General features: G+C 44.7%; 3 protein-coding genes across 3 annotated transcripts in view; 1 reads left to right on the plus strand and 2 right to left on the minus strand.

Annotated features, from left to right (window-relative positions):
• Nucleotides 1–246: 246 nt before the first annotated feature.
• Nucleotides 247–26,425, minus strand: part of Hen1 (Hen1 methyltransferase) — a 35,024-nt gene continuing 8,845 nt past the window's right edge. The window contains exons 3-4 of the mRNA XM_065226111.1: nucleotides 1,518–1,687; nucleotides 247–1,456 (exon numbers count right to left, since the gene is read on the minus strand). Coding sequence (XP_065082183.1) covers nucleotides 319–1,456; nucleotides 1,518–1,687 — 1,308 coding nt within the window. The 3' untranslated portion in view covers nucleotides 247–318. The remainder of the gene's footprint in view (nucleotides 1,457–1,517; nucleotides 1,688–26,425) is intronic.
• Ice1 (Interacts with the C terminus of ELL 1) lies at nucleotides 1,796–25,401 on the minus strand. Its single transcript, XM_065226069.1, has 4 exons — nucleotides 23,517–25,401; nucleotides 23,271–23,456; nucleotides 3,708–4,694; nucleotides 1,796–3,644 (listed from the first exon to the last, which is right to left on the minus strand). Exons 1-4 carry the CDS (start codon nucleotides 25,072–25,074, stop codon nucleotides 2,065–2,067), a joined length of 4,311 nt encoding a protein of 1,436 aa, XP_065082141.1. The 5' UTR covers nucleotides 25,075–25,401; the 3' UTR covers nucleotides 1,796–2,064.
• On the plus strand, nucleotides 19,325–19,963 carry LOC135704650 (uncharacterized). The gene has a single exon (XM_065226133.1). It carries the CDS (start codon nucleotides 19,325–19,327, stop codon nucleotides 19,949–19,951), a length of 627 nt encoding a protein of 208 aa, XP_065082205.1. The 3' UTR covers nucleotides 19,952–19,963.

The raw sequence follows: 26,425 nt of genomic DNA on the forward strand, positions 1-26,425 counted from the left end.
ATGTCATTGTTGATTTGAACATCCATTATGACAAACATACATTATGGCAACCATCCTATCGTCATGGTGCCTAACGGAATCCGTAATTGTGAAACCGAGTAATTGCACATTGAAAATTTAACCAGGTATTTCACGATTTTCGTAGCTATGCATAAGATAAATGTAAATACGTTACGATGTAAGGGATGTGAAGGTCTAAAATTCGTCAAAATTAATTTGTTTTATTTGCATTTTTATTACCGGGCAAAGATTTACCTTCTGGTGGATGTTCAAATCGGTTTTTATTAAAATATAGCACAGAGCACACACATCAACACCTCAATCCCACAGCTCTTGGTCTTCTTGGAACGATGTACCCTGCTGAGAATCGTCACTCGCGCGTGCTGGCTGTTGCTCTTCTTCATTCGCCCATCGATCTTCGGCTGCTTCATGCGCGACGTGGTCATCATTCTCGTTCAAATCGTACTCGAAATCATCATCACTTCCGAACGACTCATCGTTGCCGGTCACGACAATCATACCATCCTCCGATACCCGGTAGGACGCTTCCGCCAGGATGGGCCTCATCTCTTCCACGGTAGAAGTCAACCGCACCATGCAATCCACCACCAGCTGAAGCGGAATCCGGTACTGGTTCTGCTCGTAGTTGTAGTAATCCTCCTCGTGAAACTTCAACCGTCGAATCTGGTATTCAGCATCGTCCAGGAGTTTTTCCGACCTTTGTCTTCGATCGGGTTCCTGAACCGGGTAATCTACGCTGTACAGCAACTTGTACTCATCGCTGGTGGGATCCAACGGTTCATCGTCGTAATTCCCGCTATCGTTGCGCGCCCGTTCTACCGGAATGTAAAAATCGATCATCCTCGCATTGGGTTCATCGTGGTCGCTTCCTTCTAGGTCCTCTTCCGGTGATTCCAGATCCTCAACATCATCCCGGAAGACCCCAACTGGCGATTGCCGGGCCACCGGTTGCTCTTCTTCGTCCTCGTCTCTGGCCATGACAATTTCACCTACTTCCTCATCGAAGTAGATCTTCGACTCTGCGCTTCCGGACGCTTCCGTTCGGTTTGCAACGCTTCCTGTGGCACCACCCGCATCATTGTCTTGTCCGATGTTCAAAACTTCCAGCTCGTCTAGAAAGTCTTTCCTCACGAACACGGCAAGCTGACTGACGTATCCCACATCGTCGGGTGAGTTCTTTGGAGGCGGCCCAATTCCGAAGTACTTTACGACATAGTCGGGAAACCGCCGGAGGATATCTTCGCACCATTCGGCAAACTGTGCCCGTGTCCACTCGAACTTGTGATCCTCGTGCCGGAAGCCATTCTCGAACAGACCATCGAAGTGGATGTTGTACTCCGAATTGGGTGTACTGAACATGGCCACCTTGGGCCGGATGTAACCGAATACGTTCTGGGGAACGCCTTCCAGCACGTCCGCGTGCAGATGTTCGATGCTGTCGAGAAATGGGTTTAAGTAAAAAAACAGTGTTGGCGTTCAAGTAGATAATTACTTACATTTCGATTCCCACAACTACGTCCGTCCCTTTGAGGCACTCGTGGGCCCCCGATATGCTTCCGCGCCACACTTCGACGGTGAATTTGTTCGGCCGCCGTTGGATAAAGTCCACAAATAGAGGCCTGACGCTGTGCTGCCATTTGCAGAGCAATTCTTCGTCAATGTCCACCTGCGAAGGAGGGAAGTCAAATCTTGATAGATAAGAATCTACAACTGGTCGTAAAAAGTACAAAATTATCGGATTTTTTTTTTAAATAAAACGAAGGTACTTCTCAAATTTACAAACTCGGCTGATATCCTTTATTTCTAGCCCTTCGGCTATTTCTGTAACTATGTACAAGTTATCCGACTCGGGTGATTGCTTATAGACGTTTCTTAAAAATGGAGGATTGCGCAATCACGTTATTCCCTATCGTTTGCTTACAAATCTAGTCGAAAACCGAAAAGCTTAATGCTACAGAACGAAAATGGTTACTTGTAAAATAAATAACTTTTTACAAATCCTACACAAAACATTCTAGCCCCGCACCCCACCCCGATCACAGACTACACGATCGCCCGCTGACCGAGCTGCTGCCAGAAGCTACGCTCCTTCCGGTGGACGAACGTCGCCAGCATCAGCTTTGTCCGCCCGCTAACCTCGTAGCTGGGGCACCATCGGCACAACCACTCGTACACGTCGGCATAGTTGAAGCGGGTAAATCGCATCAACCCGGCAACGGCCGCCTCCTGGACCCGTCGATTGCCGTCGGTCTTCTGAACAATACTGCCGAGGATTTGCATGACACCGGTCACGTCCTGATAGTTCGGTTGCGTCTTCAGGATGGCCGAAATGGAGAAAATGAGACAGCAGATCTGTTCGTCGTGAGTCCCTTCGGAATCGATCTGCTTGAGGTAGTCGTTGAGGAGCGGGTAGAGGTGCTTTTGAACGATATTCTGTTTGGCCCAGTCGTAGCCCTTTCGCTTTGCGACCAGGATCAGACAGTAGTCGACATTTTTCAGCTTGTTGGCCTTGATTTTCTCTATTAAATTAGTGATGAGCTCTTCGTACGTTGGGCAACCCTGCTGGTAGCCGTAGAAGTGCTTGAGTAGTTTTAACAGTTCGCACTTTTTGTACATATGAGCATCGGGATTGTTGGCGATACGTTCTATGTAGTTCGTATTCATCAGAATGGTTCGGATGGTACTGACCATCGCATCGGAATTATCGTAATGGACACTGGCCTTTTTGGGCAGTGCGTGAGGAAAAGCTTTCAGTACGTAATAAATCAAGGGCAGACCCTTGAAGTTGAAATAATACAAGCACTTGTAAATATACATCCTAGCTGTGCAACCATACAAGCGGTTGCAGTCGGCCACTCCCACGTACAGGTAGGTCATGGCAGTGATTGTGTCCAGCTTAATTTTGTCAGACTTGAGCTGGAAGACCCTCCGATCGATTTCCTGCATAATTATCCTATCCAACGTGAAAAGGGTTTCGTTGAGCGTTTTGGCTAAAAGCACCAGTTGCTGGGTAGTTCGTGGCAGTGGTGGTGCCGGAGGTGAGCACTGGACATCAACCTGCAGATCCGCATAGGAAACCACGCAGTCGACGATGGCTTGGCAGAGTATCCGCGTATCATCCGAAACTTCCAGCAGCTGTGCACAACGCAAGTTCAGATTGTCCACCGTCCATTCATCCTGTACATAAGCCTCGATTACCTCGACCACTCGCCGGATCAATTGGCCTTCCTTTTTCGGTGGATTGGAAGCCATCTTCAGCAAGACTTCCGCTCGTCTTGCGTTGTTATACCAGGCAATGGACTTTCCTATCGGAGTGTTGTCAATTTTCAGCATTGTTCGACTGGCGAGAGGATTTTCCAACGGAATGATTTTGGGCTCCAACGAATCCGCGTACATCGACGGTCGGCTTTCGAGCGGCGGAGATAGCGGAGATTCGTCACGACTGAAGCATCTACTGACGACATTCGGACATTCAGGCATTGGCGACAACGGCGAATCGCTCAACACAGGGGACTCCGGAGAATCAGAAGCGCTGTCGGTTCCCAACGAAGGATCGCCGATGTCAATGCTTAGAGGCTTCTTGAAATCATCCCAACTGCTACTACCAAAGGAAACTGGTGGTTCTGAAAATTGAACAAAATCTAATCATTCCAATATTGATACAAGAATCACTCCGAACACAATACCTTCAACAGGAGACTCCGGAGAATCTGTGAGTGCCATCATGGGTTCATCCTCGTCCGTTTCAACCGTTAGTGGCTGGAACTGCTGCTCAGCGGACGTAAAGCACTCTTCGTCATCCTCATCGAACTGTTCCACCGGAGAAAACTCCCAACAATCCTCCTCATCCTCTTCCTCAACCTGTCGTCGCCTCGCCGAGCCATCCTCGATCGGATTCAAACTCGACGGCAGCGTAAAGTAATCCTTTATCCGGGTAAACTTCCGGTCCCAATCGTCTTCGAGCAACGATTCCGTCGTGGGAGACAGCCGGCCCCGTTTCGAATGACCTGCTTCAAGCCGTTCCCTCAGCTTTCGCTTACTGATGGCAGGACTAGTGGGAGTTTTGAACTGATCTTTGACCAATTCGTTGGTTTCCTTCACCTTGATCGGGGAAATCAGCGTGCCGTTGCTTCCGATCGACGTACAACTGGAACTAGCCGACGACAGTCGGCTGGGGGATGTTTCCACGATCATCATGCGACATTCATTCTCATCGTCCGTGGTCGATACGGATTCATCATCGCACACCACATCCAGGTAGTGCCTCGTTTCAATCTGTTCCAAATTGGGCACCTGGAAGACGGTCGTCGGCTGAATTCCGATTCCTTCCTCCATCAGCCGCAACTCGTTCTCGAGCTCATCGTGTTCCACTTCTTCCGGCTGCTGCTGCTGCTGCCGTTCATCACCATCTTTCGCTTTGGAATCGCCGCCATCGAGCATCGGTTCCAGCAGGGTGGAGCCGCAGTCGTTGGATTCTTCCGTCAGTGGTGGCGATGGGACATCGAAGAACACTGGCACCGGCGGTGGAAGCGCTTCTTGCGGGACGACTGCCACGGGACAGTCGGAAATGGTAGCATCGTCCTCGTGAGGAGTAGATATTAAGGAATCTTTGGTTTGTTTTGAGTCTTCAGCTGGAAGTTGCTCGGCAGCGGTGGACGCATTACAAGCAGCATCTGAAAAATAAATGCAAAGTTTTAGGAAGATGGTCAAATAATTGCTTCGTTATAGGGTTAAGGCAGGTACTTTTACAGTAGTTGTTCGCATAACAGATCCATGTAAATAGAAATTCAACAACGGCATGGGACTGTTATCCGAATAGCGATAGTTGATGGGTGATGGGTCATTAAGCCGAATGCCAGCAGTAAACCGAATGGGTCATCATTAGGTTGAAATTGTAATAGTTCTTCACTTTTCAAAGTATGGCATTCTTATTGGTCCAGTTGAAGAACAGAATAAGCAGCAAACAAAGATGGCAACATTGTGTTGATGAACAGTCTATCGAAGACGTCAAATATCATTACAATTACAATTACAATTACCACATGTGTTCCACGTTTTATAACTCTTTATTTAAGCGAATATTTAGAACGTTTACATCGAATCAATGCATCTGTGCTCTCTGTGTGTTGGTGTCGGTAGGAATGATGGTACAGGGAGTCGCTACATATTACAACATTTCCTTAGGAAAGGTCCATTAATTATGTCACGCAAATTTGGCCCATTTTCAAAAACCCCCCCTTCCTCCTTTGTCACATTTTTTATATGGACCTTAATTGTTTTTTGTAAGGCTCGTCACAGTTTCCGAAACCCTCAGTGTGACATAATAATAATCGTCTTTCTCTATCTAGCACACATGGATGAATGAACGGTTTGTTTTCCCACTACACTGAGCGAATTTACCATGTCGTCATTGCATGATTAATCATTCAGAGCTATCCGATTTCTTTAACATCGAAAATAATATGAGATACCCGATTGACTGATAATTGACATTAAATGGGATGATTCATCATACATATCATAAAAGGAAATTACATCAACCACTTAATGAAGTACCGTTCAAATTTTGAAAGGTATTAACAATAAATGAATTCAAGAACAAAAATGAACTAAAATCATCCAAGTGAACCCCATAACGAAAATCATACAACAACTGTCATACGATTCATTTTCATATCGTTTCAGTCTCCCATTACGTTTTGGCCTTACCATTTTTTCGCAGTTTGTTGCGTCTCTCTCGAATAGCAGTACACAGTTTTTTCGCATACCACGCGGAGTGTCACCAAAAAGCGAACGAGAAAAAAGTTTTTGGATTCATGTGGCAAAAAAATATCTACTTGTTCCGTTCCCGTTTGATTCGAATGCTTCAGTGCCCGTGGATTGTTCGCGATCCAGCCCCCCCTCGAGGAGGTGGTCAGCGACTTTGAGGAAAGCAAGTACCAAAACGCCGAACTGCCTCTTTCGTACTCGTCGCCGAACGAGTGGAGTTTTACAAACTGACCAAGTGGCCATCGACAGAAACGTGTAATCAAAACAACATCCGCTGGTTGATTCAAATTCCTAGACTTCAGTATGTTACTGGGAGGGAGGTCCTTGGTTTCAAGCAATAAAATTCTAACAAAACAAATTTATCTTCCAGTGATATCTTCAAGACCAACCAGCTGATAAGCTCGTTTAGCAGATTTTGGACAACATTTTCAAACTGCTTTTTGAGGCCACAAACAACCCGAGCCAACATCCTAAATTGCACAAGTTCCTACAGAACGTGATTGGGTTCGATTCCGTGAATGACGAGTCCGAACCGGCGAATCCACTGTTCGATGGGGACGCCAGGGGCGAGGCCGGCCCAGTGCAGCAATTAGTGTAGATAAAACAAATAAATGAATAAAACAATTGTTCAGCTTATAAAACAGAAGTGTTTCATTTACAACATTAATTAACAGTTCCAACAATTTAGAAGAGATATATTTCGTTATGATCACAATTTTTAAACAGTAAAATAAGCTTTCTGCTTCCATATATTTTTCATTCAGATTGCACTTATATTTCATTTAAACGTTGCATGACAATTTATTTTGAAACTGTATGACGAGTCCGTATCTATCTCAATGTTAATCATACGGTTTGTTCATTTCAAGTCTTCCTAAGAATGGATGATAATCATGCTAATGGTTTACAGCGTGCAGAACGAAAATCATCCTGTTTTAGAATTAATGCTATTCAGTTCTTCTGTGCTTTGAGAGCTGAATCAGAGAATGATAATCTTTCACAAATAGAAAAATAATCCGTATGGGGCTCAAGTGAAGCAATAATCATACATTGATGTATGGACAATTTGGTTCAGTGTAATCTGTTTCCCTCTTGCACCGATTAAACGTCAAAAAGCTCTATTAATGACGATCCCTTAAAATGAAAATTAAAGCTCCAGCTGATAATCCTTCAAACGTTCCGACAAGCATGTCTCTCTTCTTGGCCGCTCCACTTGGTTCGGCTTTCCTTTTGCATGCAAATCTCTCAGGCTGCTGCGATCAGGTACCTGGCATCCCTATCTCATTTGCCTTGCCTTGACAAGGGCTAACATCACTGCGGGCCCGGCTGCGATACTTTTAATATTTTGACAAGTAGAATCATCAATCCAGGGGAAACATGTCAGAAGGGTCTAACTCGAAACGTAAACAATGACTTGGATCGTCGGTTTCTTACGAATGACTATAGGGGAAATGACGGCTTCGGCATGACAGACTATTTTCGGCAACCCAAATTGAAACACTATTTTCACTGGATTTTCTTACGAAAACACTTCGCTGAATGCATGCAAACGATTTTTTATGCTTTCAGCTTCAATTTGACTATATTTTTACCACTGAGAAAAAGCAATCTAGCAAGGTTTTCTTGAAATGCAACACACGCACTACAAATTGTAGCTGATTTCGAGTTGCCGATAATAGAACAGCAGATTTACATGCAGTTCAAATGGAACGGTTGCCGAAGAAAAACTGGTTGCCGACAATACTCGCTCTCACTAGAGAAGATTGGAGCTTTGTAATTGCGTTTCAAAACAGTTTTTGACGATTCTTTCGACTGAAATTGTTAGAGGTTGCCGAGAATACGTAAATTCCCCTATAACCCACTCAAACTAACTAAATCATCTGACAGAGAAATGTTTGTTCTATGAGCTAGTTTAGTCAGATTCCGTGGGTGTGTGGTCATTCAAGAGAAATCGACGTTCAAAGTCATTGTTTACGTTTCGAGTTATACCCTTCTGACACGTTTCCCCTGAATCGTTCCGATTTTCTCCTTCCACGGGAGTGGATGGCGATGAGCGATGTGGTTGCATGGTAAGTTCTTTACGCGGCTTCAAATACACAAGACTTCATCGACACTGATTACCATCTACGTTCACCAGGTACGAGCGTTCATTCAATTTCGACGATGCTGGATCCAGTTGAATGTACGCTGGAGAACCGATGTCCATCCAGTACAGGCAAATTACGAACTTTATTATCGTTATGCAGCTTTGTGTGTTTACGTTGTCCTTCAAAAATTGATGAGGGAACATCCTCTACAAACTTTGGAAGCAGATGACTGGTGCTGGCTGGTATGCCGCAACGAGTTGAACGAGAGAACAAACGTGCTACAGAACTTGGAATATTACGCCAATGGAGGAGAGCATACCAGAACTCAAACTCACTGTCCTCTGCTTTCTTCAACAATTGTTTTGCTACTTTAACTGCAGTTTCCGACTTGCCATTTTTGTCTGCTGATGACGAGATGCCGAAGTTACATGTTCGAAGCACCATTCCGTGGCAAACTGGATCATTTTCCGATTGACAAAATTGGTTCCATTGTCCGGCAGTAGTAACAACAATCAATACGAAACTAACGATTTTAAATTGGCTCACCACTTTAGTAGCCTATTGGTCCCAAGCAAACGATTAACGTACCCTATTCTAGTTGAAATTCTATTACTACACTATGTTTGTTTTGATTCGCTATGAAAGTTTGACAGATAACATCAGGGGTGTGTGGATTCATGCAGAACATGCAGGGGTGAGTGAAATAGCTTGGGACTGCTTGGGACCGTTGTTCTGGTACTGAGTGAGCCAAAAATAATAATGATTTTCTTCTGGACCCAGTGGTCTTAGAGTTACCTCTATGGTAGTAATTTAGTATTCTGTGACGGGCAAAGTTTCCTTTGCAAACTGCGATAACGATTTCCGACGCCATTTCGAAATCCAAGATGGCGGCCTCTGGTTTCAGAAACAATTATTGGGAAATACAGCAAATACCCTTCAATATGTATATTTTCGGAATCGGGATGACGTCTAGAGACCGAAAATCGATGTCCAGCGCCATCTTGCAATCAAAGATGGTGGCTGCCGATTTCAGAAAAAGTGGGAAATACTACCAAATACACTTCAACATGGGTACTTCCGGAATATGTATGACGTACATACATACATACATTTATTTGTACAACATCACATTTAAGATAAGACATAATCAACAATAGTCTCCATCCTCGGTCATGCCCAATGCTCGCTAGATCACGCTCTACCTGGTCCGCCCATCGTGCTCTCTGCGCTCCACGCCTTCTTGTGCCAACCGGATCAGTAGCGAACACCAACTTTGCAGGGTTGTTGTCCGGCATTCTTGCAACATGCCCTGCCCACCGCATCCTTCCGGCTTTGGCCACCTTCTGGATGCTGGGTTCGCCGTAGAGTGCAGCGAGCTCGTGGTTCATTCTTCGCCGCCACTCACCGTTCTCCTGCACACCGCCGAAGATCGTCCTTAGCACACGTCGCTCGAAAACTCCGAGTGCTTGCAGGTCCTCCTCGAGCATAGTCCATGTCTCGTGTCCATAGAGGACCACCGGTCTTATTAGCGTTCTGTACATGGTACATTTGGTCCGGGGTGAATCTTTTTTGACCGTAGTTTCTTCTGGAGCCCGTAGTAGGCACGACTTCCACTGATGATGCGCCTTCGTATTTCACGACTCACATTGTTGTCAGCCGTCATTAAGGATCCAAGGTAAACGAATTCCTCCACTACCTCGAAAGTATCCCCGTCTACCGTGACATTACTTCCTAGACGAATCCTGTCATGTTCGGTTCCGCCTACTAGCATGTACTTTGTTTTTGACGCACTCACCACCAGTCCGACCTTTGCTGCTCCGTTGTGTCAGGCGGGTGTATAGTTCTGCCACCGTTCCAAATGTTCTTGCGATAGTGTCCATGTCGTCCGCAAAGCACACAAATTGACCGGATTTTGTGAAAATCGTACCCCGGCTGTTGAGCCCGGCTCGTCGCATTACACCTTCTAGAGCAATGTTGAAGAGTAGGCATGAGAGTCCGTCACCTTGTCGCAGTCCCCGGCGAGATTCGAATGAACTGGATAGTTCACCCGAAACCTTTACGCAGTTTTGCACACCGTCCATCGTTGCTTTGATCAGTCTGATCAGCTTCCCAGGAAAGCCGTTCTCGTCCATGATTTTCCATAGTTCTGTGCGGTCGATACTGTCGTATGCCGCCTTAAAGTCGATGAACAAATGATACGTTGGGACCTGGTATTCACGGCATTTCTGGAGGATTTGCCGTACGGTGAAGATCTGGTCCGTTGTCGATCGGCCGTCAATGAAGCCGGCTTGATAACTTCCCACGAACTCGGTCATTTTAGGTGATAGACAACGGAAGATGATCTGGGATAGCACTTTGTAGGCGGCATTCAAAATGGTGATCGGTCTGAAGTTCTCACATTCCAAATGATCGCCTTTCTTGTGAATGGGGCAGATTACCCCCTCCTTCCACTCCTCCGGTAGCTGTTCTGTTTCCCAGATTCTGACTATCATCCGGTGCTGGCAGGTGGCCAACTTTTCTGGGCCCATCTTGATGAGTTCGGCTGCGATACCATCCTTACCAGCTGCTTTGTTGTTTTTGAGCTGCTGAATGGCATCCTTAACTTCCCTCAGCGTGGGAGTTGGGTCAGTTCCGTCCTCTGTAGCACTGACGTAGTCGTTTCCTCCATTGCGCTGGTCTCCCGTGCCTACGTTCTCCTCGCCATTCAGGTGCGCATCGAAGGGCTGCTTCCACCTTTCAATCACCTCACGTCCATCAGTCAAGAGGCTCCCGTCCTTATCCTTGCACATTTCGGCTCGCGGCACGAAGCCGTTGCGGGATGCGATGAGCTTCTGGTAGAACTTCCGTGTTTCTTGGGAACGGCACAGCAGTTCCATTTCCTCGCATTTCCTGTATGACGTCTAGAGACCGAAAATCGATGTCCGACGCCATTTTTTAATCTAACATGGTGGCTCTCAGATTCTGAAAAACTGTCATATACTCTATAATATGGGTATTTACGGAACGGATTCAACGTTTTCATCCCGAAAATATATGTCTGACACTATTTTGCAATCCAATATGGCGGCTCTCGGATTCAGAAAAGCTTCAAATTTGGGTATTTTCGGAACAAGTACTACGCGTACATCCCGAAAATCGAGGTCTGACGCCAGTTTTGAATCCAAGATGGTGGCAAGTGACTTCAGAAAAACGGTCAAATACCCTATAATATAGATATTTTCAGAACTGGGTCGACGTGTACAGCCCGAAAATTGATGTCTGATGCCATTTTGGAATCCAAAATGGCGGTCGTTGTTTTCTGAAACGCTGTCAAATTCTACGATATTGATATTTTTGGTACAGGACGCGTGCAGATGCCGAAAATCGATGTCCGATACCATTTTTGAATTCCAAGATGGCGGCTCTCAGATTCGGAAAAACTGCCAAATACCCTACAATATGGGTATTTTCGGAACAAGTACTACAATTTATGTCCGACGCCATTTTGTAATGCAAGATGGCGGCCATTGACTTCAGAAAAACTGTCAAATACCCAATAATATGGATTTTTTGAGACAAACCAACATAATGAACAGGTAGGGGAAATTCTCCTCTACCCGATTGTGGTTTAGGTTTGCGAATGAAGGTTTCCGTTCGCGAGAAAATGGCCTTACAAGGTTTGTTTACAAAATGGAGTTAAGGCAATTTCAATTGTTGGTCTTGACATGTAGATGCCGAATATCAATGTCCGACACCATTTTTTTTCGGCATTCCAATTTTCGCCATCTGCACGTCGTCTTTGTTCCGAAAATATCCATATTGTAAAGTATTTAACAGTTTTTTCCACTTTTTCTGAAATCGGCAGCCACCATCTTGGATGGCGCTGGATATCGATTTTCTGTCTCTAGACGTCATACCTATTCCGGAAGTACCCATGTTGAACTGTATTTGGTAGCAAGGTTGCAAATACTCATTTCAGCTAAAATAATGTTTTTCGGAATAATAAAACCAAAAGATGGTATGATGACATGTTTTACTTGTAACTTACAAGGAGAGGTTACAAAGTATGCGTTTGAAACATAAAACCTGTAAATTTTGCTTTCTATGAGTCACAATCAGCGATTTGCTGATCGCTGAGTGAGTGAGTGAGTGAGTGAGTGTGTGAAAAATCGCTGATTGTGACTCTCATGAAGTGAAATATAAACAGGTTTAATATGTCAAACACATTCTTTGCAACCTCTTCTTGTATCTTACCAATTCCAAATATGATCATTAGACTGACTTTTTCGCTCGACAGTGCTTAATTTTTTTTCAAATCGGGTCCTGGTTAGCCTCCCAAAGTTACAACTCATTTGGTTAGAAACAGACTTCGCACAAGCCATTTGAAGTTTACATGTAAATTACTATGGGAAATCTCAACTTTTTGTTCATTGCCTTCTAGTCTTTTTCCATATTGAGCTGCGACACATTTCTTATAGAAAATTTTCTCAGCTACAACTTTGCTGAAGATAGTTTCTATGTTAAACGAGACAGGAAAAAGTTATTAATTATTTAAGAGATTGGTAAACTTATGACATGATCAAGCAGCTGCTCTGTAGGCAACACTGTATTTTGCAGTGTGACATAGTAGCCATGATTTGTGTGTCCTATTCAACGCCCCAGAAACACCAATGTTGCCTGTTGAGCAGTTGATTGAGCATGATCATAAGTGGTCAAAAAGTGGTCTTCAGCAAAGCAGACCGATATGGTGAATTATTAGATAGACATGAACAAAATTTTTGGTTTTCCCATAGTAACTCCCATTCAAACTTCAAATGGTTTGTGCCATCTCAGTTTCTCACCAAATGGGTTCAAATTTTGAGATGTTAGTCAGGATCCGATTTGGAATGGTTTAAGCATTGTGGAGCGAAAATTTAAAATTTTACATCACTCTAATGATCATAGCATCTAATTATTTCATAATTAAAAAAAAAAATTGTTTTAGCTGCAATGACTATTTGCAACCTTGTTTGGTAGTATTTCTCACTTTTTCTGAAATCGGCAGCCGCCATCTATGATTTCCAGATGGCGCTGGACATAGATTTTCGGTCTCTGGACGTCATCCCGATTCCGAAAATATACATATTGAAGGGTATTTGGCAGTATTTCCCATTTTTTTCTGAAACCGGACGCCGCCATCTTGGATTTCAAAATGGCGTCGGACATCGATCACTGCAAACGCGAAGTTCAGCGCCAAGATTCAAGCTACTGGCGAGTCAGAGGTGAAATGACGTCAAAACAACACAATTCCAGTTATTTCTATCTTGTTAATGCCAAAGCGACATGCATTTACTCGAGCATTTACTAGAAAACGACCAGCGGCAGTTTTGTCGCGACAGAATGGAAGAATGACATGACAGACTTTTTTCGTCAATAACCATGTCGACAGTTTCCGTCAATCTTGTCGTCCGACGTACGTGAAACCCGGGAAGGGACTTGACAATCCAGCTTTTCACTCTTCTTAATGTTTTTTTAAGAATGCCCTTCCGAAAGTTTGCGTGGTGTTTGAAGGAGTTGACCAATAATGCCACGAATGAAAAAAAATCTATTTTAATTTGGATTTTATTCGGAGTTTCTAGTGCAGTTTAGCAGCTTGTACATCAGTTTTGCTCATTACAATATAAACAACCATAAACAAACAATATGCATCACTTAAAACACGCAGAGCACTCAATTTTTCAACTTTCCTTTCGCAAATATAAACAATTAACATCGCCATTGACGTCAACATTGATTCCGGCATCACTACCAACCAGATTGATGCGATCCCTCTGTCCTTTCTATTCCACGATTGCTACTGTCAAATCGACCAATCAGAAACTGGCTCGGATTTGACAGCAAATAGGCTCGAAATCGCTACCCGATTGTCAAGTCCCGTCCCTGCGTGAAACAACTAAGGCTCTGAACCATTTGGTGGATTATTTTAACTTTTGGTTAAAATTTGACAGATGAAAAGTTATCGATTAACCCTGCTATCCGAGCATGGTTATTTCTGACAGACAAGAAGTTAAATTTTGACAACCGTGGCTCGAAAACCGGTCGATCGACAGCACGGGGATTTTCGAACATAGAAAATAACTTTCGAAATGTCACTTTTAACCACGAGTTAAATTTAACTCGGCAAATGGTTCACAGCCTAAGTCGTTCTGGAAAACGTCACGCAACAGATGAGACAAGAGAAAGACAAGAATAGAAAATGTTTCGTCGAGAGCAAGGTGACTACATATAGGTGTTCTAATGTGTCAAATTCATGATTCAGCCATGTTGGATTTTTGTATGGGACAGCGACCGAGTTTGTTTACAATTTGCACTAAAACCGCACTTTTCCCCCCCGCGACCTCCTCGCCTATATAGTGACAAAGCTGTATCACCATTTATATACCCACCATGGTCGAGAGATCAGTCTTTCAAGCAGAAGTTTGTTGCATCGTGGTTGTCAGATGAACGTTGACTTTCTGTTGTTGTCGTTGTTATATAGTTAATCGGACAATTCTCACAGGATGGCGTCGAGTGAACAAAGTCGCGAGTGTTTCGAGTTTTCGTGTGCGAAATATCCGTAAAATCGGTCAATTTTCACGGTGAAAGGACTGAGAATCGAAAGATTACGCGGCGGGAGTGCGTTTGAGCTAGGAGATTAATGCAGATCGGTGTTGATTAGAACGAAAAAAAGCAATTTATTCGAGCTCCAAAAGTTGTGCATAACCTAAAAATAGCAAGAACAGAAAAAGAACTGATTCGAAGAAAAACGACGGCGTTGAATCGGGTTTATCCGCTTGTCGTAAAGCGTGTGGAGGCAAATAGTGCGTTTTTCGTCGCCGGGAATTAGAATACGGATCGGTCTATTCGTCGGACCCGCCACGCCGCTCGCGGGAAGGAAGTGAAGAATACACGTTGAAGAAGAAAAATTAGGTGTTGATCAAGCGAGTGGGCATACGGTAGTAAAAATACCATGTCGAAGAACCCCAAAGTGAATGCAACTACCAGCAACGTCATGCTAGCGAGATCACAGTCCATGAGGACTGGCATAGGCACAACAGTACCACCAGGAACCTCCAGATTTGTACCAACGGGAGCAGGAACCTCTGGTGCTGCTCGGCATACGAAGAAAACACAAGGATCGAACTCAAGTAACAACGGAACAAACGTTAATCAGGTCCATGGCAGCAGCTCTGCTGAGGAAACAGCATCAGGAGCAGCACGTTCAGAAACGGTGTACTTGGAACCAATCGAATACGAAAAGCCAATACCAAAACATCCAGCCGAGCTAGGGAAAATTCTGCACGAGGCAGGCTTTCAAGGATGGAAGGAAATAACAAAGATCGGCAACTTCCGTTACAAGCTAAACCTAACCGCTGCACAAGGCTCGGCGGATTTGGCAAAAGAGGATTTTGCTAGAGCTAATCTGAGAGTATTCACGCCCAAGGCGCAAACACAGACGATATGTTTTGTACCGGGAGTGCCTCTGAGCTTTGATGCCGACGACTTGAAGCAGACGGAGGCAGCAGTACCAATCATCAAGGTGGAAAGAATCCGGCGGATGGGTCGAAACAGACAACTGTACGAGACGGAAAACCTGAAGGTGACAGTAGAAGGAACGCAGGTGCCGAGTCCGATCAAAATCTACGGGGTTAGCTTCAGAGCAGAACCATGCAAGTTCCCAGTGAAACAGTGCTGGAACTGCTGGTGGTTTGGGCATGTAAAGGCCAAATGTCGGAATCAAACCAAATGCCAAAGATGCGGCCAAGAACACGGTACATCGGACGAAGAGTGCGGGCGGGACCCATGCTGCGTAAATTGTGGGGAGAGACACGAAGCGAAAAGCAAAATCTGTGCGGAAAGAACCAGAAGGACCAAAATCATCGACAAAATGCGGATCGACCGAGTACCATACGCGGAGGCGGAAAACGCTTATCCCAAGACCCAAAACCGGTTTGAGTTGCTGGAGGACGATAATGTTTTCCCGGAAATAGAAGACCACAATTCCAACAACAACGAACGCGAAAACACTGGAAATCATTCCGATGCCGGAAACAGAGGATGGAGACAGGATCAAGGCAACGAGCGCAGGGCCAACGTAGGAGGGCAGCACAGGGGCCGCACGAAGTCATCCGAAGGTAGAAAGGAGCGGCAGCAGACCCACAAAGCAACGGATTTTGAAGCTTTTATTTCGGAGATGAGACAGGAGTTCATCCGCTTCTGCAGTGCCAGAGAATGGATCAAGCCCCTGCGCGAGCTGCGCGACAAACTAAGGAACAAACTACAAAAAGAACGAACAGAGGTGGAAACAGATCAAATCCTAATCGAGGTCAGCATGGACATAGAAGCGATACTGAACACAGAGATGAACAAAGAAACACAGCAAAACAGACGAACAACAACCGGCAATCATGGAATATAAAACCTTAACTCTATTGCAACACAACATACAAAGCATCAGGCCGACCGAAAAGCGCGAAGAGTTGTTCACATGCTTGACCTCGAACAACATAAGGATTGCCATACTACAAGAAATTTGGCTCAAAGAGGAGGAAACGTTCACTTTCAAGAATCATCAACTGGTATCTAAACGGAGGAAAGAAGGCTACGGAGGAGTAGGCGTACTAATACATAACGACTTGGACGTCCAGGAACTGGAATTGCCGGAATTCAGGAAGGTGGAAGCTGTAGGAGTCAAAATCAATCGAGGATTCGACCCGATAAATGTGTTTTCGGTGTACATCCCACCCGCAAGCGGAAGCAGCATTGAAACTACTGAAGACATAGCAGCACTGTTTGAGTTTCTAAAAGAACTGGAGGGAGAAACGATAGTTGGAGCGGACGTAAACGCACATCACCCAGCGTGGAGCCCAGATTTTCCGATGTGCAGCAGAGGAAGACTCATAAACGGAAAAATCGAAAAGTCTAACCTTATTCTCCTCAACGACGGTACACCAACGGTCATAACCGGAGTTGGAGGCAGACAATCGGCGATTGACATCACCTTGGCATCTCCGGGAGTAGCAAGAAAATCGACGTGGGAGGTAATGGAGGAAGAATTTGGGAGCGTCCACATGACCATCAGAGTAGGAATTACCAGCGAAATTCCAATCGTAAACGGCACGATTCGGAGGGTCAACAAGGAGCAACTGGTAGAATCCCTCAACAGCATCCGTCCACAATTCCTGTATTCGCCCGAGGAAATGGTGGAAATCTTCGAGGAGGCAGTAGAAAAATCGTCCTTTTGCGTCAAAAACAAAAAGGGCAACTATCTGAAACCGTGGTGGTCGGACGAAATCGCGAGCTTGTACGAGAGCAAACGAGATGCGCTGCGGAGATACAACGTGTCGAAAACAAGGTCCAACTACATTGCCCTTCAAAAGGAGAGAGCCCTATTCAAGAGACATGTCAGGAGGGCCAAGCGACAACATGTGAGAGAGCTTATGGAAAAAATTGACGAATTGACGCCTTCTCGACAGCTCTGGAACATGATAAAGGGCATCGACACTTCACTGACAGGGAAGCACAGGAAAAAAACGGAGCTATCCAAGGAGGACGGAACGAAGTTTATGGAGTTCTATTTTAATGGGAAATTCCACACACTGCAGATGCCTGAAACAAGGACGGAAGGCATACTCGAAGGCTACGAGAGGGCGCTCCAGGACAGCGAGATCTTACAGGTCCTGAAAGGGAAAAAGAACCATTCAGCCCCAGGCTTGAATGGTATATCGTATGCAATACTAAAGCAGCTAAACCCAGATATGCAGGAAAAAATATGCGAGATGTTAAGCAAAGTTTTCGTGTCAGAGAAAATTCCAGAAAAATGGAGACTGACGGAAATTCGCCCGATCCCTAAGAAAACGGGAAACACCAACCAACCCAACTGCATGCGACCAATTGCACTCATCAACGTGGAACTCAAGCTGATCAACGCAGCGGTCAAAAATCGCCTGGCGGAAATAGTAGAAATTAAAAACCTTATTCCACCCCTATCTTTCGGTTTCCGGAAACATGTGTCAGCATCCACCTGCGTAGCGTACGTAGTCAACAGGATCTATGAAGCAAAGGAGCAGAAAAAGGAAGTGCTAGTCACCTTCCTGGACGTGAGCAAGGCGTATGACACAGTGGTTTCCAAAACGCTGCTTAACACGTTGGGGAAATTGGGAATCCCTAGCAAGATCGTCTCGTGGCTGCACGAGTACCTACGAAGCCGGATCATGATCCTGAAGACCGACGAACAGCAAGTAGAAGTAGAGGTGTCAGAGGGACTACCACAAGGGTGCCCCCTCTCCCCGATACTTTTCAATCTGTACACGGCAGAACTGCACGAACTGTCGACGGAGAAAGGAGAACTAGTTCAGTTCGCGGACGACTTTGCCCTGGTCGTGACAGCCGACACGCTTGAGGAGGCAGTTGAGATCACCTCCGGTCTCGTACAGCAGATGTACACAAGGCTCGACCAATTAAACCTGAAGGTTTGCACCCAGAAGTCAGCAGCGATCCCGTTCACAAGGAAGAACACGGACAAGCTCAGGATATCGGTCAAAGGTGAGCAAATCGAGTTAGTCAACACGCATCAATACCTTGGATACACCCTGGACAGAGAACTCCGGCACAGGAAGCACATCGAAAACATCAGAGACAAAGCAGGCAAGAAACTAGGATTGATGAAGCTACTCTCCAAGAAAACAAGTGGTGCAAACCCGGAGACGTTGATAAAAATTGGGAACGCCATAATAAGAAGCCGCATGGAGTACGGAGCAGCGGTGTTTGGCAACGCTGCAAAAACCAATTTGGACAAGCTGCAAGTCGTTCAGAACGCGTACATAAGGCAAGCGATGCGGTACCTACCGAGCACTCCGGTGCACGTCATGCTAGCGGAGTCAGGACAATTACCGATGATGTTGAGAATAGAAGCGCTAACGAAGAGGGAACTAGTAAGAACGACATACTTCAGAACCCCTATCATGAAGTTTGTCAGCGACGCGTTGTGCAAAGAAATGGGCAACGGTTCGTACCTAACGGAAACGGCGGACAAGCACGTGGACTTGCTGTATCAAGTACACCCCTCAGATAAGGAACTCTCAAGGAAGAAGAGAATGCGGTACTTCAGAAGTTCAGACCTTTTCATGACTGTACGCCTCAACCTAGGAGGAAAGAACGTCAAGAAGGAAAACGTCAGCGAGGAATCATGGAGAAGAATATACAGGGAAGAAGAAAACACAACGTACAAAAATTATGAGAGGATTTTCACGGACGGATCAAAATCGGAAGCTGGAGTAGCATTCGCGGTATATGACGACAACAGGAAACGTAAAGCAGCCGAAAGCATTAACAGCAACTTTACCATCACCAACGCGGAATTTCTAGCGATTCTCCAGGCGGTGGAAACAGCAAAGAAGGAAAACTACAAAAAAGCGGTGATTTTCACGGACTCGAGGAGCGCGTGCGAGATGCTCCTAAACGAGGACATCATCGCAAACAACTATATCGCTTGGGAAATCTACAAGGAGCTACAAGATACGAGAGAAAACACCATCAAAATCCAATGGATTCCAAGCCACGTTGGGATTAGAGGAAACGAAGTAGCAGATCAAGCAGCGAAGCAAAAAAGCAGGGAGAAACAGACATTCTTCAACGGACTCACCATGGCAGATGCGCTGAGACTCAGCAACCTGGATATTTGGGCAGACTGGAGCAGACGTTACAAGGAACAATCAAAAACCAAAGGATGTTGGCACTTCAACCTAATGGAAACACCAGGTAGGAAAATCTGGTCACACGAGCTGCAACTGAATCCGGACGAAGTAAAAACCTTGAACAGAATAAGAAGTGGTCATGCACTCACCAAATCCAAAAGAGCCACGTGGGGATGGGAGATAGACGACCAGTGTGATTGGTGCGAAGTAAAAGAAGACATCAAACACATCCTATATGACTGCCCAAAGTTCAATATTGAACGAAACAAGTACCCGATACTAGAATACATGAAGCCAATCGAACAAGTTCTAATCGAGCTTTGTGAAGAAGAACTCAAACAGATCACAAGATTCATCAAGGAAACCAAAAGCCAAATTTAAATCAGGACAACACCATCAGCTAAAACCATGAACCAGAAACACGAAAATACGACACCCAACGAACAAGCGAAGAAGATTGTGGTGAGATGGACCAACCTATGGTCTTAGCCTGTCGTAAAGACAAATCCAAAAAAAAAAAATATATATATCAGTGCTAACATTTGAAAACGGCGCAAAAGCCATTTGTAAACAAATGGTTTGTGGGCCCTTTATATTATATAGTTAATCGTCATGAGGTTGACAATTCCCAAGCCTGGTCTCAACAAACCTCGTTCCTTTCATTTTCCTATGCCTAAGGGATATGGAGGCAGGATTATAGGTGGACGTCGTATACACGGATCTCAAGGCTGCTTTCGACCGGGTTGATCATGCCATTCTACTTGTCAAACTCGAGAAGCTCGGTGTCTCTCAAGGACTCACTCGTTGGGTTTGAATCGTATCTTACTGTAGTAACGTGCATAACGATTTCGATCAAGTTTTTTTTTATATCTTTATTAAGGAAACTTTCAGCCGTTGGCTGGCTCGTCTCCGAACATTTTGATCAAGTGATTTTTCGACGAAGGAAAAGAATCCTATGTAGAATAGTAGATCCGATGGAGAAAGAGATAAATATACAAAAAGGGAAATTGAGCTAGGTTGGAGATGTGTGTAAAAGGAATAGGCAGAATAAATCGACAGTGAGCATGCATAAGGGCCTATACGCGATGATCGATTCTCTTCATCGATTTTCTCTTTTGTTAATAACTCGCTAGATTTAACGTTTCTCGGTACGTTTGCTATTGCTTTTGATAGCTAATACAACTTGTTACAACTCTGCATTGAACAAATTCTAGAAAACTGTTTCGCTTAGCTGTAGCAATGCAAAGAGAAATTCGATGAAGAGAATCGATCATCGCGTATACGCCCTTATGAATGCTCACTGTCGAAATTATGTTTACTTTTTGTGACAACTAACGAAGCCAGTGGTTTTAATCTCTGTCCGATAGGAAGCCGAAGGATAAAGAGTTAATTATTTCACTTACCAATGGAGAGTTTTGTGGTACCATTCGGTACAGCGCCATTTTGTGAACCAACCGACTAAGTCGGTCAGGAAGCACACGAGTCGGATTATTGGTCCTTGGTGGCTATTAATCCTAACAGTAAAGGACATCATTTCGCTTTGTGGCCTTGCAAGGTCAAAATCGCCGCATTCCTCGGGCCAAGACGGCTCTAAACGCAAAAGAGGACCCCTCTCAGCAAAATCACTCCGGCCTTGCCTGGACTCTGGTGATTCTTGTCAACGAGGGTAGACGCCAGGAGACCGCCATCAAGTCAAGTCGATCTGTTGACCGATCCATTAGCAGGTAAATTCAAACATCACCACCCTGTCAGGCTTGATTCGCCTGACGTCAAGCTCGTCGTACGTAGTATCATCGGCGAGCGCTCGCACATCGGCAGAGTAGCCTTCGGCGGAGCAGAATCAACGGCGCAGCAGTTCAGTACCGGTACGTCAAACCCCCATAGTAAGAACCCACTGTACACCCATAAAATTCAATAGAACTACTATTAGAAATCCAATCCACACCTGCTATAGCTTTTATTAATCAATAATTAGTATAATACACCCTTTGATTACTGTGTCTCTTAAACTTTTCATAGCTTTTAGTCAGGTGACAGTACTGCATATGAGGATCGCGAAGCCCCTCCAGATTACCCAGTAGTAAGCCGACCTTGAGACACAGCTCGAGAGGTTTCTTGCTACTGAGCGTTTTTACCGGGATACAGACAGTAGAGTTACAAATTTGAGACCGCTGGTATTCTCGATATTCATTAACGAAATCGGTTTGACACTTCCAATTGGCTGCCGGTGATGTACGTAGTTGTGCGATGCTTCACTGATTGCTTGCGATTGCAGCATCTGATCGATAGTTTCGATCGATAACCAACCTCTGCAACGTGTGGACAACGTTCTTGATCTAGGAATTACACTTGATTCTGCTTTAACATTTAAGCTATATAACTTGGAGATCATAGCCAAAGCGAACAGGAAACTCGGATTCATCTTTAAGATCTCTGTTGTGTTTTAGGATCCAACCTGCCTGACAGCTCTATATTGTTCTCAAGTGCGATCGATCGGGGAATTTGGAATCTTGGCATGATGTCCGTTTGGATAGCAAGGATCGAGTCTGTTCAGAGGAAATTCGTTCGTTACGCTCTTCGCCACCTTCCTTAGAATGATCCAACGAACCTTCCACCCTACGAAGATCGTTGCCAACTCCTGGGTATTGACACTCTTGAACGTAGACGGAAGATTACCCAGGCAGTTTTTGCAGCAAAAGTACTGATAAGACTGAATTCGAAATCTATGCACCTGAACGAGTTCTACGATCGAGCAGTTTCCTGTATCTCGAACCCCGATCAGCTAGTTACGAATTACATGATCCAATACGTTTCATGTCTGCACGTTTCAATGACTTCTATGCTTTTTTCGACTTCAACTGCACAGCGGAAACCTTTCGTCACCGGCTTTTCCCATCAATCTTCATTTAGACAACAAAAGTTCGATGAAGAGAATGAAAACTGAAAACTTCTGGAATGTTTAAAATTGAGGACACTTCAAAATTGACAAAAATCGTAGAACAAGAACCGACACTGGATTATGTAAGATCGTTAAAAGCCAGGAACGTTCGAAGACTGCTAGGACTGGCTATTTCCTATCAGCTTGCGTTCGAAATTATAGCAGAATACCCATTACGCTATAACAGACCTTTTGAGGAAGGCGAAATGAATAGACAGAAGAGGGCGACATACGATACATAGAACTGACGTCGGCACTGATCCAGATCCGCAACACGACGCCGATTAATGTTGTTTTGTGTACAACTCGAAATGGAAAACGAAAACCGTATCTGCGCAACGTCATCATAAATTTAGACATATCGATAAGCTTGTTTTGTAATTTTGAACGGTTTCATCAAAATATGAAACATGAAAAAGACGCTTGAGCTAATCGAGGACCTGCAGTCAAACATATGATTGCGAGATGCGACTTTTAATAATAACGTTTTATAGCCAAAGAAAAAGTAAAAACAAGACACATAGATGATTTGATGTGTGTCAATTATTGAGAAATGATTCTTCTGAACTCAACGTACAAAATACAGTCACGCGTTCTGTTTAACAGACTATAAGTTTTTGACTGAAGATAACATCAGCTCCTTAACAACTGGAAGCGATTGCCTTAGGACCGAGTGCAATGAAAAATTATCCTACTATTACGAATTATTAAAGCCCATCAAGTATCAAGTGAGTCAGTATCATAGTACTACAAGAACCTTACCTGCATTATCCACCGATGGCGTTGGTTCAGGATCTATTGCAACCTCAGGCGCATCCTCCGTAACACAGCTGGAATCCCCTGCTGGTTCTTCTTGTTCCATTTGCTCATCCCTAGGCACACTTTCAATGTTCGACTCGAGCCCTTCGTCCGCTTCGGGACATTCAATGTCCCACGGACCATTCGACCCTGGAAAATAAAATAAAATTGCCAATCATCAGACCTTCCACTACCAACCACCCGACTCACCTTCGTCGTCATCCTCCCCACTCATTGGGTCCACTTCTTTCTCATAGTCTTGCATGCACTTCCCCCGACTCACAGGAACCCGATCAACCGGATCCACCACACTCTTCTTGCCCACTACCTGGTCCCTGCTGGAAGCCAGCGCCGCCGATGCTGCAGCAGCCGCAAACACCTCACTCATCATGGCCGTTCCCCGCCGGCTCTCCGAGTCGATCAAACTGTTTATCATCGCTATCCTTTCGTTGATGGTGTTATAGCACTGACTGTCAAACATCCGACCCGTGCCCAACAATCGGAACATGGTTTCACCCAGCAGACCCCAGATGTGCGTAAGCTGAGGATTCACCCCGCCAAGATCTTCACTCTGGAAGACGGTAGATGGAAGATTTTGCATCGAGCTGGCCGGAGAGATGCTTTCTTCTTTTTTGATGTTCGACAGTAGTTGGCTTCCCAAAATGCCGTCAACCTTTCGGACAAAGTCCAATTTTCGACGAATGTTACGCAAATTGGTAACGGTGCCAATTGTAACTAGTTGAGGTTTCGGTTCGATCGCGTCCGGAAGAGAATCCGTCTGGGTGGACGTCGATTCTGAACGAACCGAAATATCATCCAGAATGGGAGAGAGCAGCGATGGAAGTTCGATGACACATTCGCGCAAAATTTCGTTGATGGATTTTGGAACTACTTCCGGGAAATTGACCCCAACGTCGACCCGCTTGATGAAGGCTGACGTGCACGTCGAACGGGTGACTGTTGAGCTAGAGTACATCGTGCTCTTGTTGGCGAATGTCTTCTTCGGAGGTTCTTCCTTGGATGTTTCCTCCGAGAAACTATCGTTAGTTATCGAGTATTGCGGAGTTGGTGGTTCTAAATCCTGAGTAGAAGTTGAAGCACTGCTAAGGGATGGTTTTTCTTCAACGGCATTGACACCAATAGTAGTATACATAGGACCAACAGTCATGGTAGCTTGATCTCGACAATCCACTTCTAATTTACGCTTCTTTCTGGAGGCTCGCTTCTTATTCAAACACGCCAGCACATCTTCTGGCACTTCCTTGTCATCTTGAACCATACTCTGCACATGGCATTTCCAGTCCCTGAACTTCATCTGCTGATCAGTTGGCAGCAAGGAATTATCCACCAGTAAGCTACAATTTCTCACCATATCCAATGCCAAGCTGTCATACTTATCTCTCCAGTGGTCCGCTTTTCGCTCTAACTCCGCCACCGTTTCCTTCTCCTGTAGCTCTGCATTGATCCTGGCATTCTCCGCCGCAGATGTTCGTGCTTCCAGTTCTTTAACTTTCCTTACATAATCCTCCTCCCGATTAACAATCCCCTGATTTTTCCCAACTTCCGCTTCGTACAGCTGTTTGATCTGCAAGGCGGAAGTTCTCAGCGAGGCAATCTTCTCCTTTAGGCCCTCATTCTCCACCTGCTGGGCCTTGATTTGCCGGATCAACGAGTCTGCACTGGCCAGTGTGTTGGCAATTACGTTCAGATCCAGCTGGGCTACGTTATCAGTGTTGATCACGCTATAAATAAACTCCTCAGCGCTCATCTTTCACACTCTCTCTTGCATTCGTCCCTTCCGAAAAAGCTGAAGGAAAAAAAATCCCCTTCTTTTGACAGACGGAAGGTTATGCTGATGGTTCTTCTGTCGTGCGTGTGCGCTGCACTGTTTTGGTTAGTGGTTAAACGTTTGCGGAACTGCTTCCATCCTGGTGGTTCCACGGCACCGGAAATGCCACACTTTCGAACTTCGCAAAATGCAGCACTTTTTCCACGATCAAACCACGATATGGCTGGTCAAAGCCGTGAAAGTTTCGGTTTTCTCAGCCTTGCAAAACTATACGAACGACACTCTTTTTCTTCCTCTGACCATTTACTCGAGAAGACACAGCCAGCGAACAAAGTGGGGGAAGAAAATGCGAGTTTGACAGATGGATGACAGGAAGGAAAACTGCAAAAAAGGAAAAGGCCTTTTTGGGGGAGGGTCGTCCGCAAACGGCGTCCGATGAATCAATATTTCGGTACTAACATAAATTTTCATAAAGACAAAATTGCTTCTGAGAAAAAAATTTTTTTTTTTGTTTCATCCTAAAAAAAACAAATATCATGGGAATTCCGTAGGGCAACGATTTCTGCGACGGTTTCGACGCGTTTTGCCTCCAGTGAAACAGACAATATTTAAAACAGCAAAATTACAGTTTTGTTATAGCAAAAAAATGTCGATAGACTGATGCAAAAGTTGAAATTTTTGCTCCCCACGGTTCCCAACCGGGTCCTAATTAGCTTCCCAAAATTTCAACTTGTATGGTAAGAAACTGACTGAGCACAAACCATTTGAAGTTTGTATGAGAATTACTATGGGAAATCCAACCGTTTTGTTCATTGATTTCTAGCTTTTTTCCATATTGCGAGAAAGATCGTCAGATTTTCCTATGGGAAATTTTCTCAGCTACATCTTTGCGAGATATCGTTTTTGAGCCAAACGTTTAATTAAATAAGTAGGTATTAATTATTTAATTGCTAATCTTATGGCATGATTAAGCAGTTGTTTTGTTGGCAACACTGTATTGTGCAGTATGACATAGTAACCATGATTTTTGTGCTCTATTTCACGCGTGAAACACCAATGGGGCCTGCTGAGTAATTGATTTAGCAGTATCATAAAACATTAGCGTCTTGAACCATTAATAGCTATTGTTCCACACATATAATCGAAAATGGTCTTCAGCAAAATTGTAGCTGAAAAATTCTCATACAAGCAAAGCAATCAAACATTTTGACGATATACATGGTGAATTGATAGAAAGATATGTTTAAAAGTTGCTTTTCCCATAGTAATTCCTATTCAAATGGTTTGTGTACAGACAGTTTCAAGTTCAAATTTTGGGAGTTTATTTAGG

Source organism: Ochlerotatus camptorhynchus, unplaced genomic scaffold, assembly GCF_037179485.1.
Source record: "Ochlerotatus camptorhynchus isolate MF236.1 unplaced genomic scaffold, CSIRO-AGI_Acam_v1.1 ptg000244l, whole genome shotgun sequence".
Taxonomy (NCBI): domain Eukaryota; kingdom Metazoa; phylum Arthropoda; class Insecta; order Diptera; family Culicidae; genus Ochlerotatus; species Ochlerotatus camptorhynchus.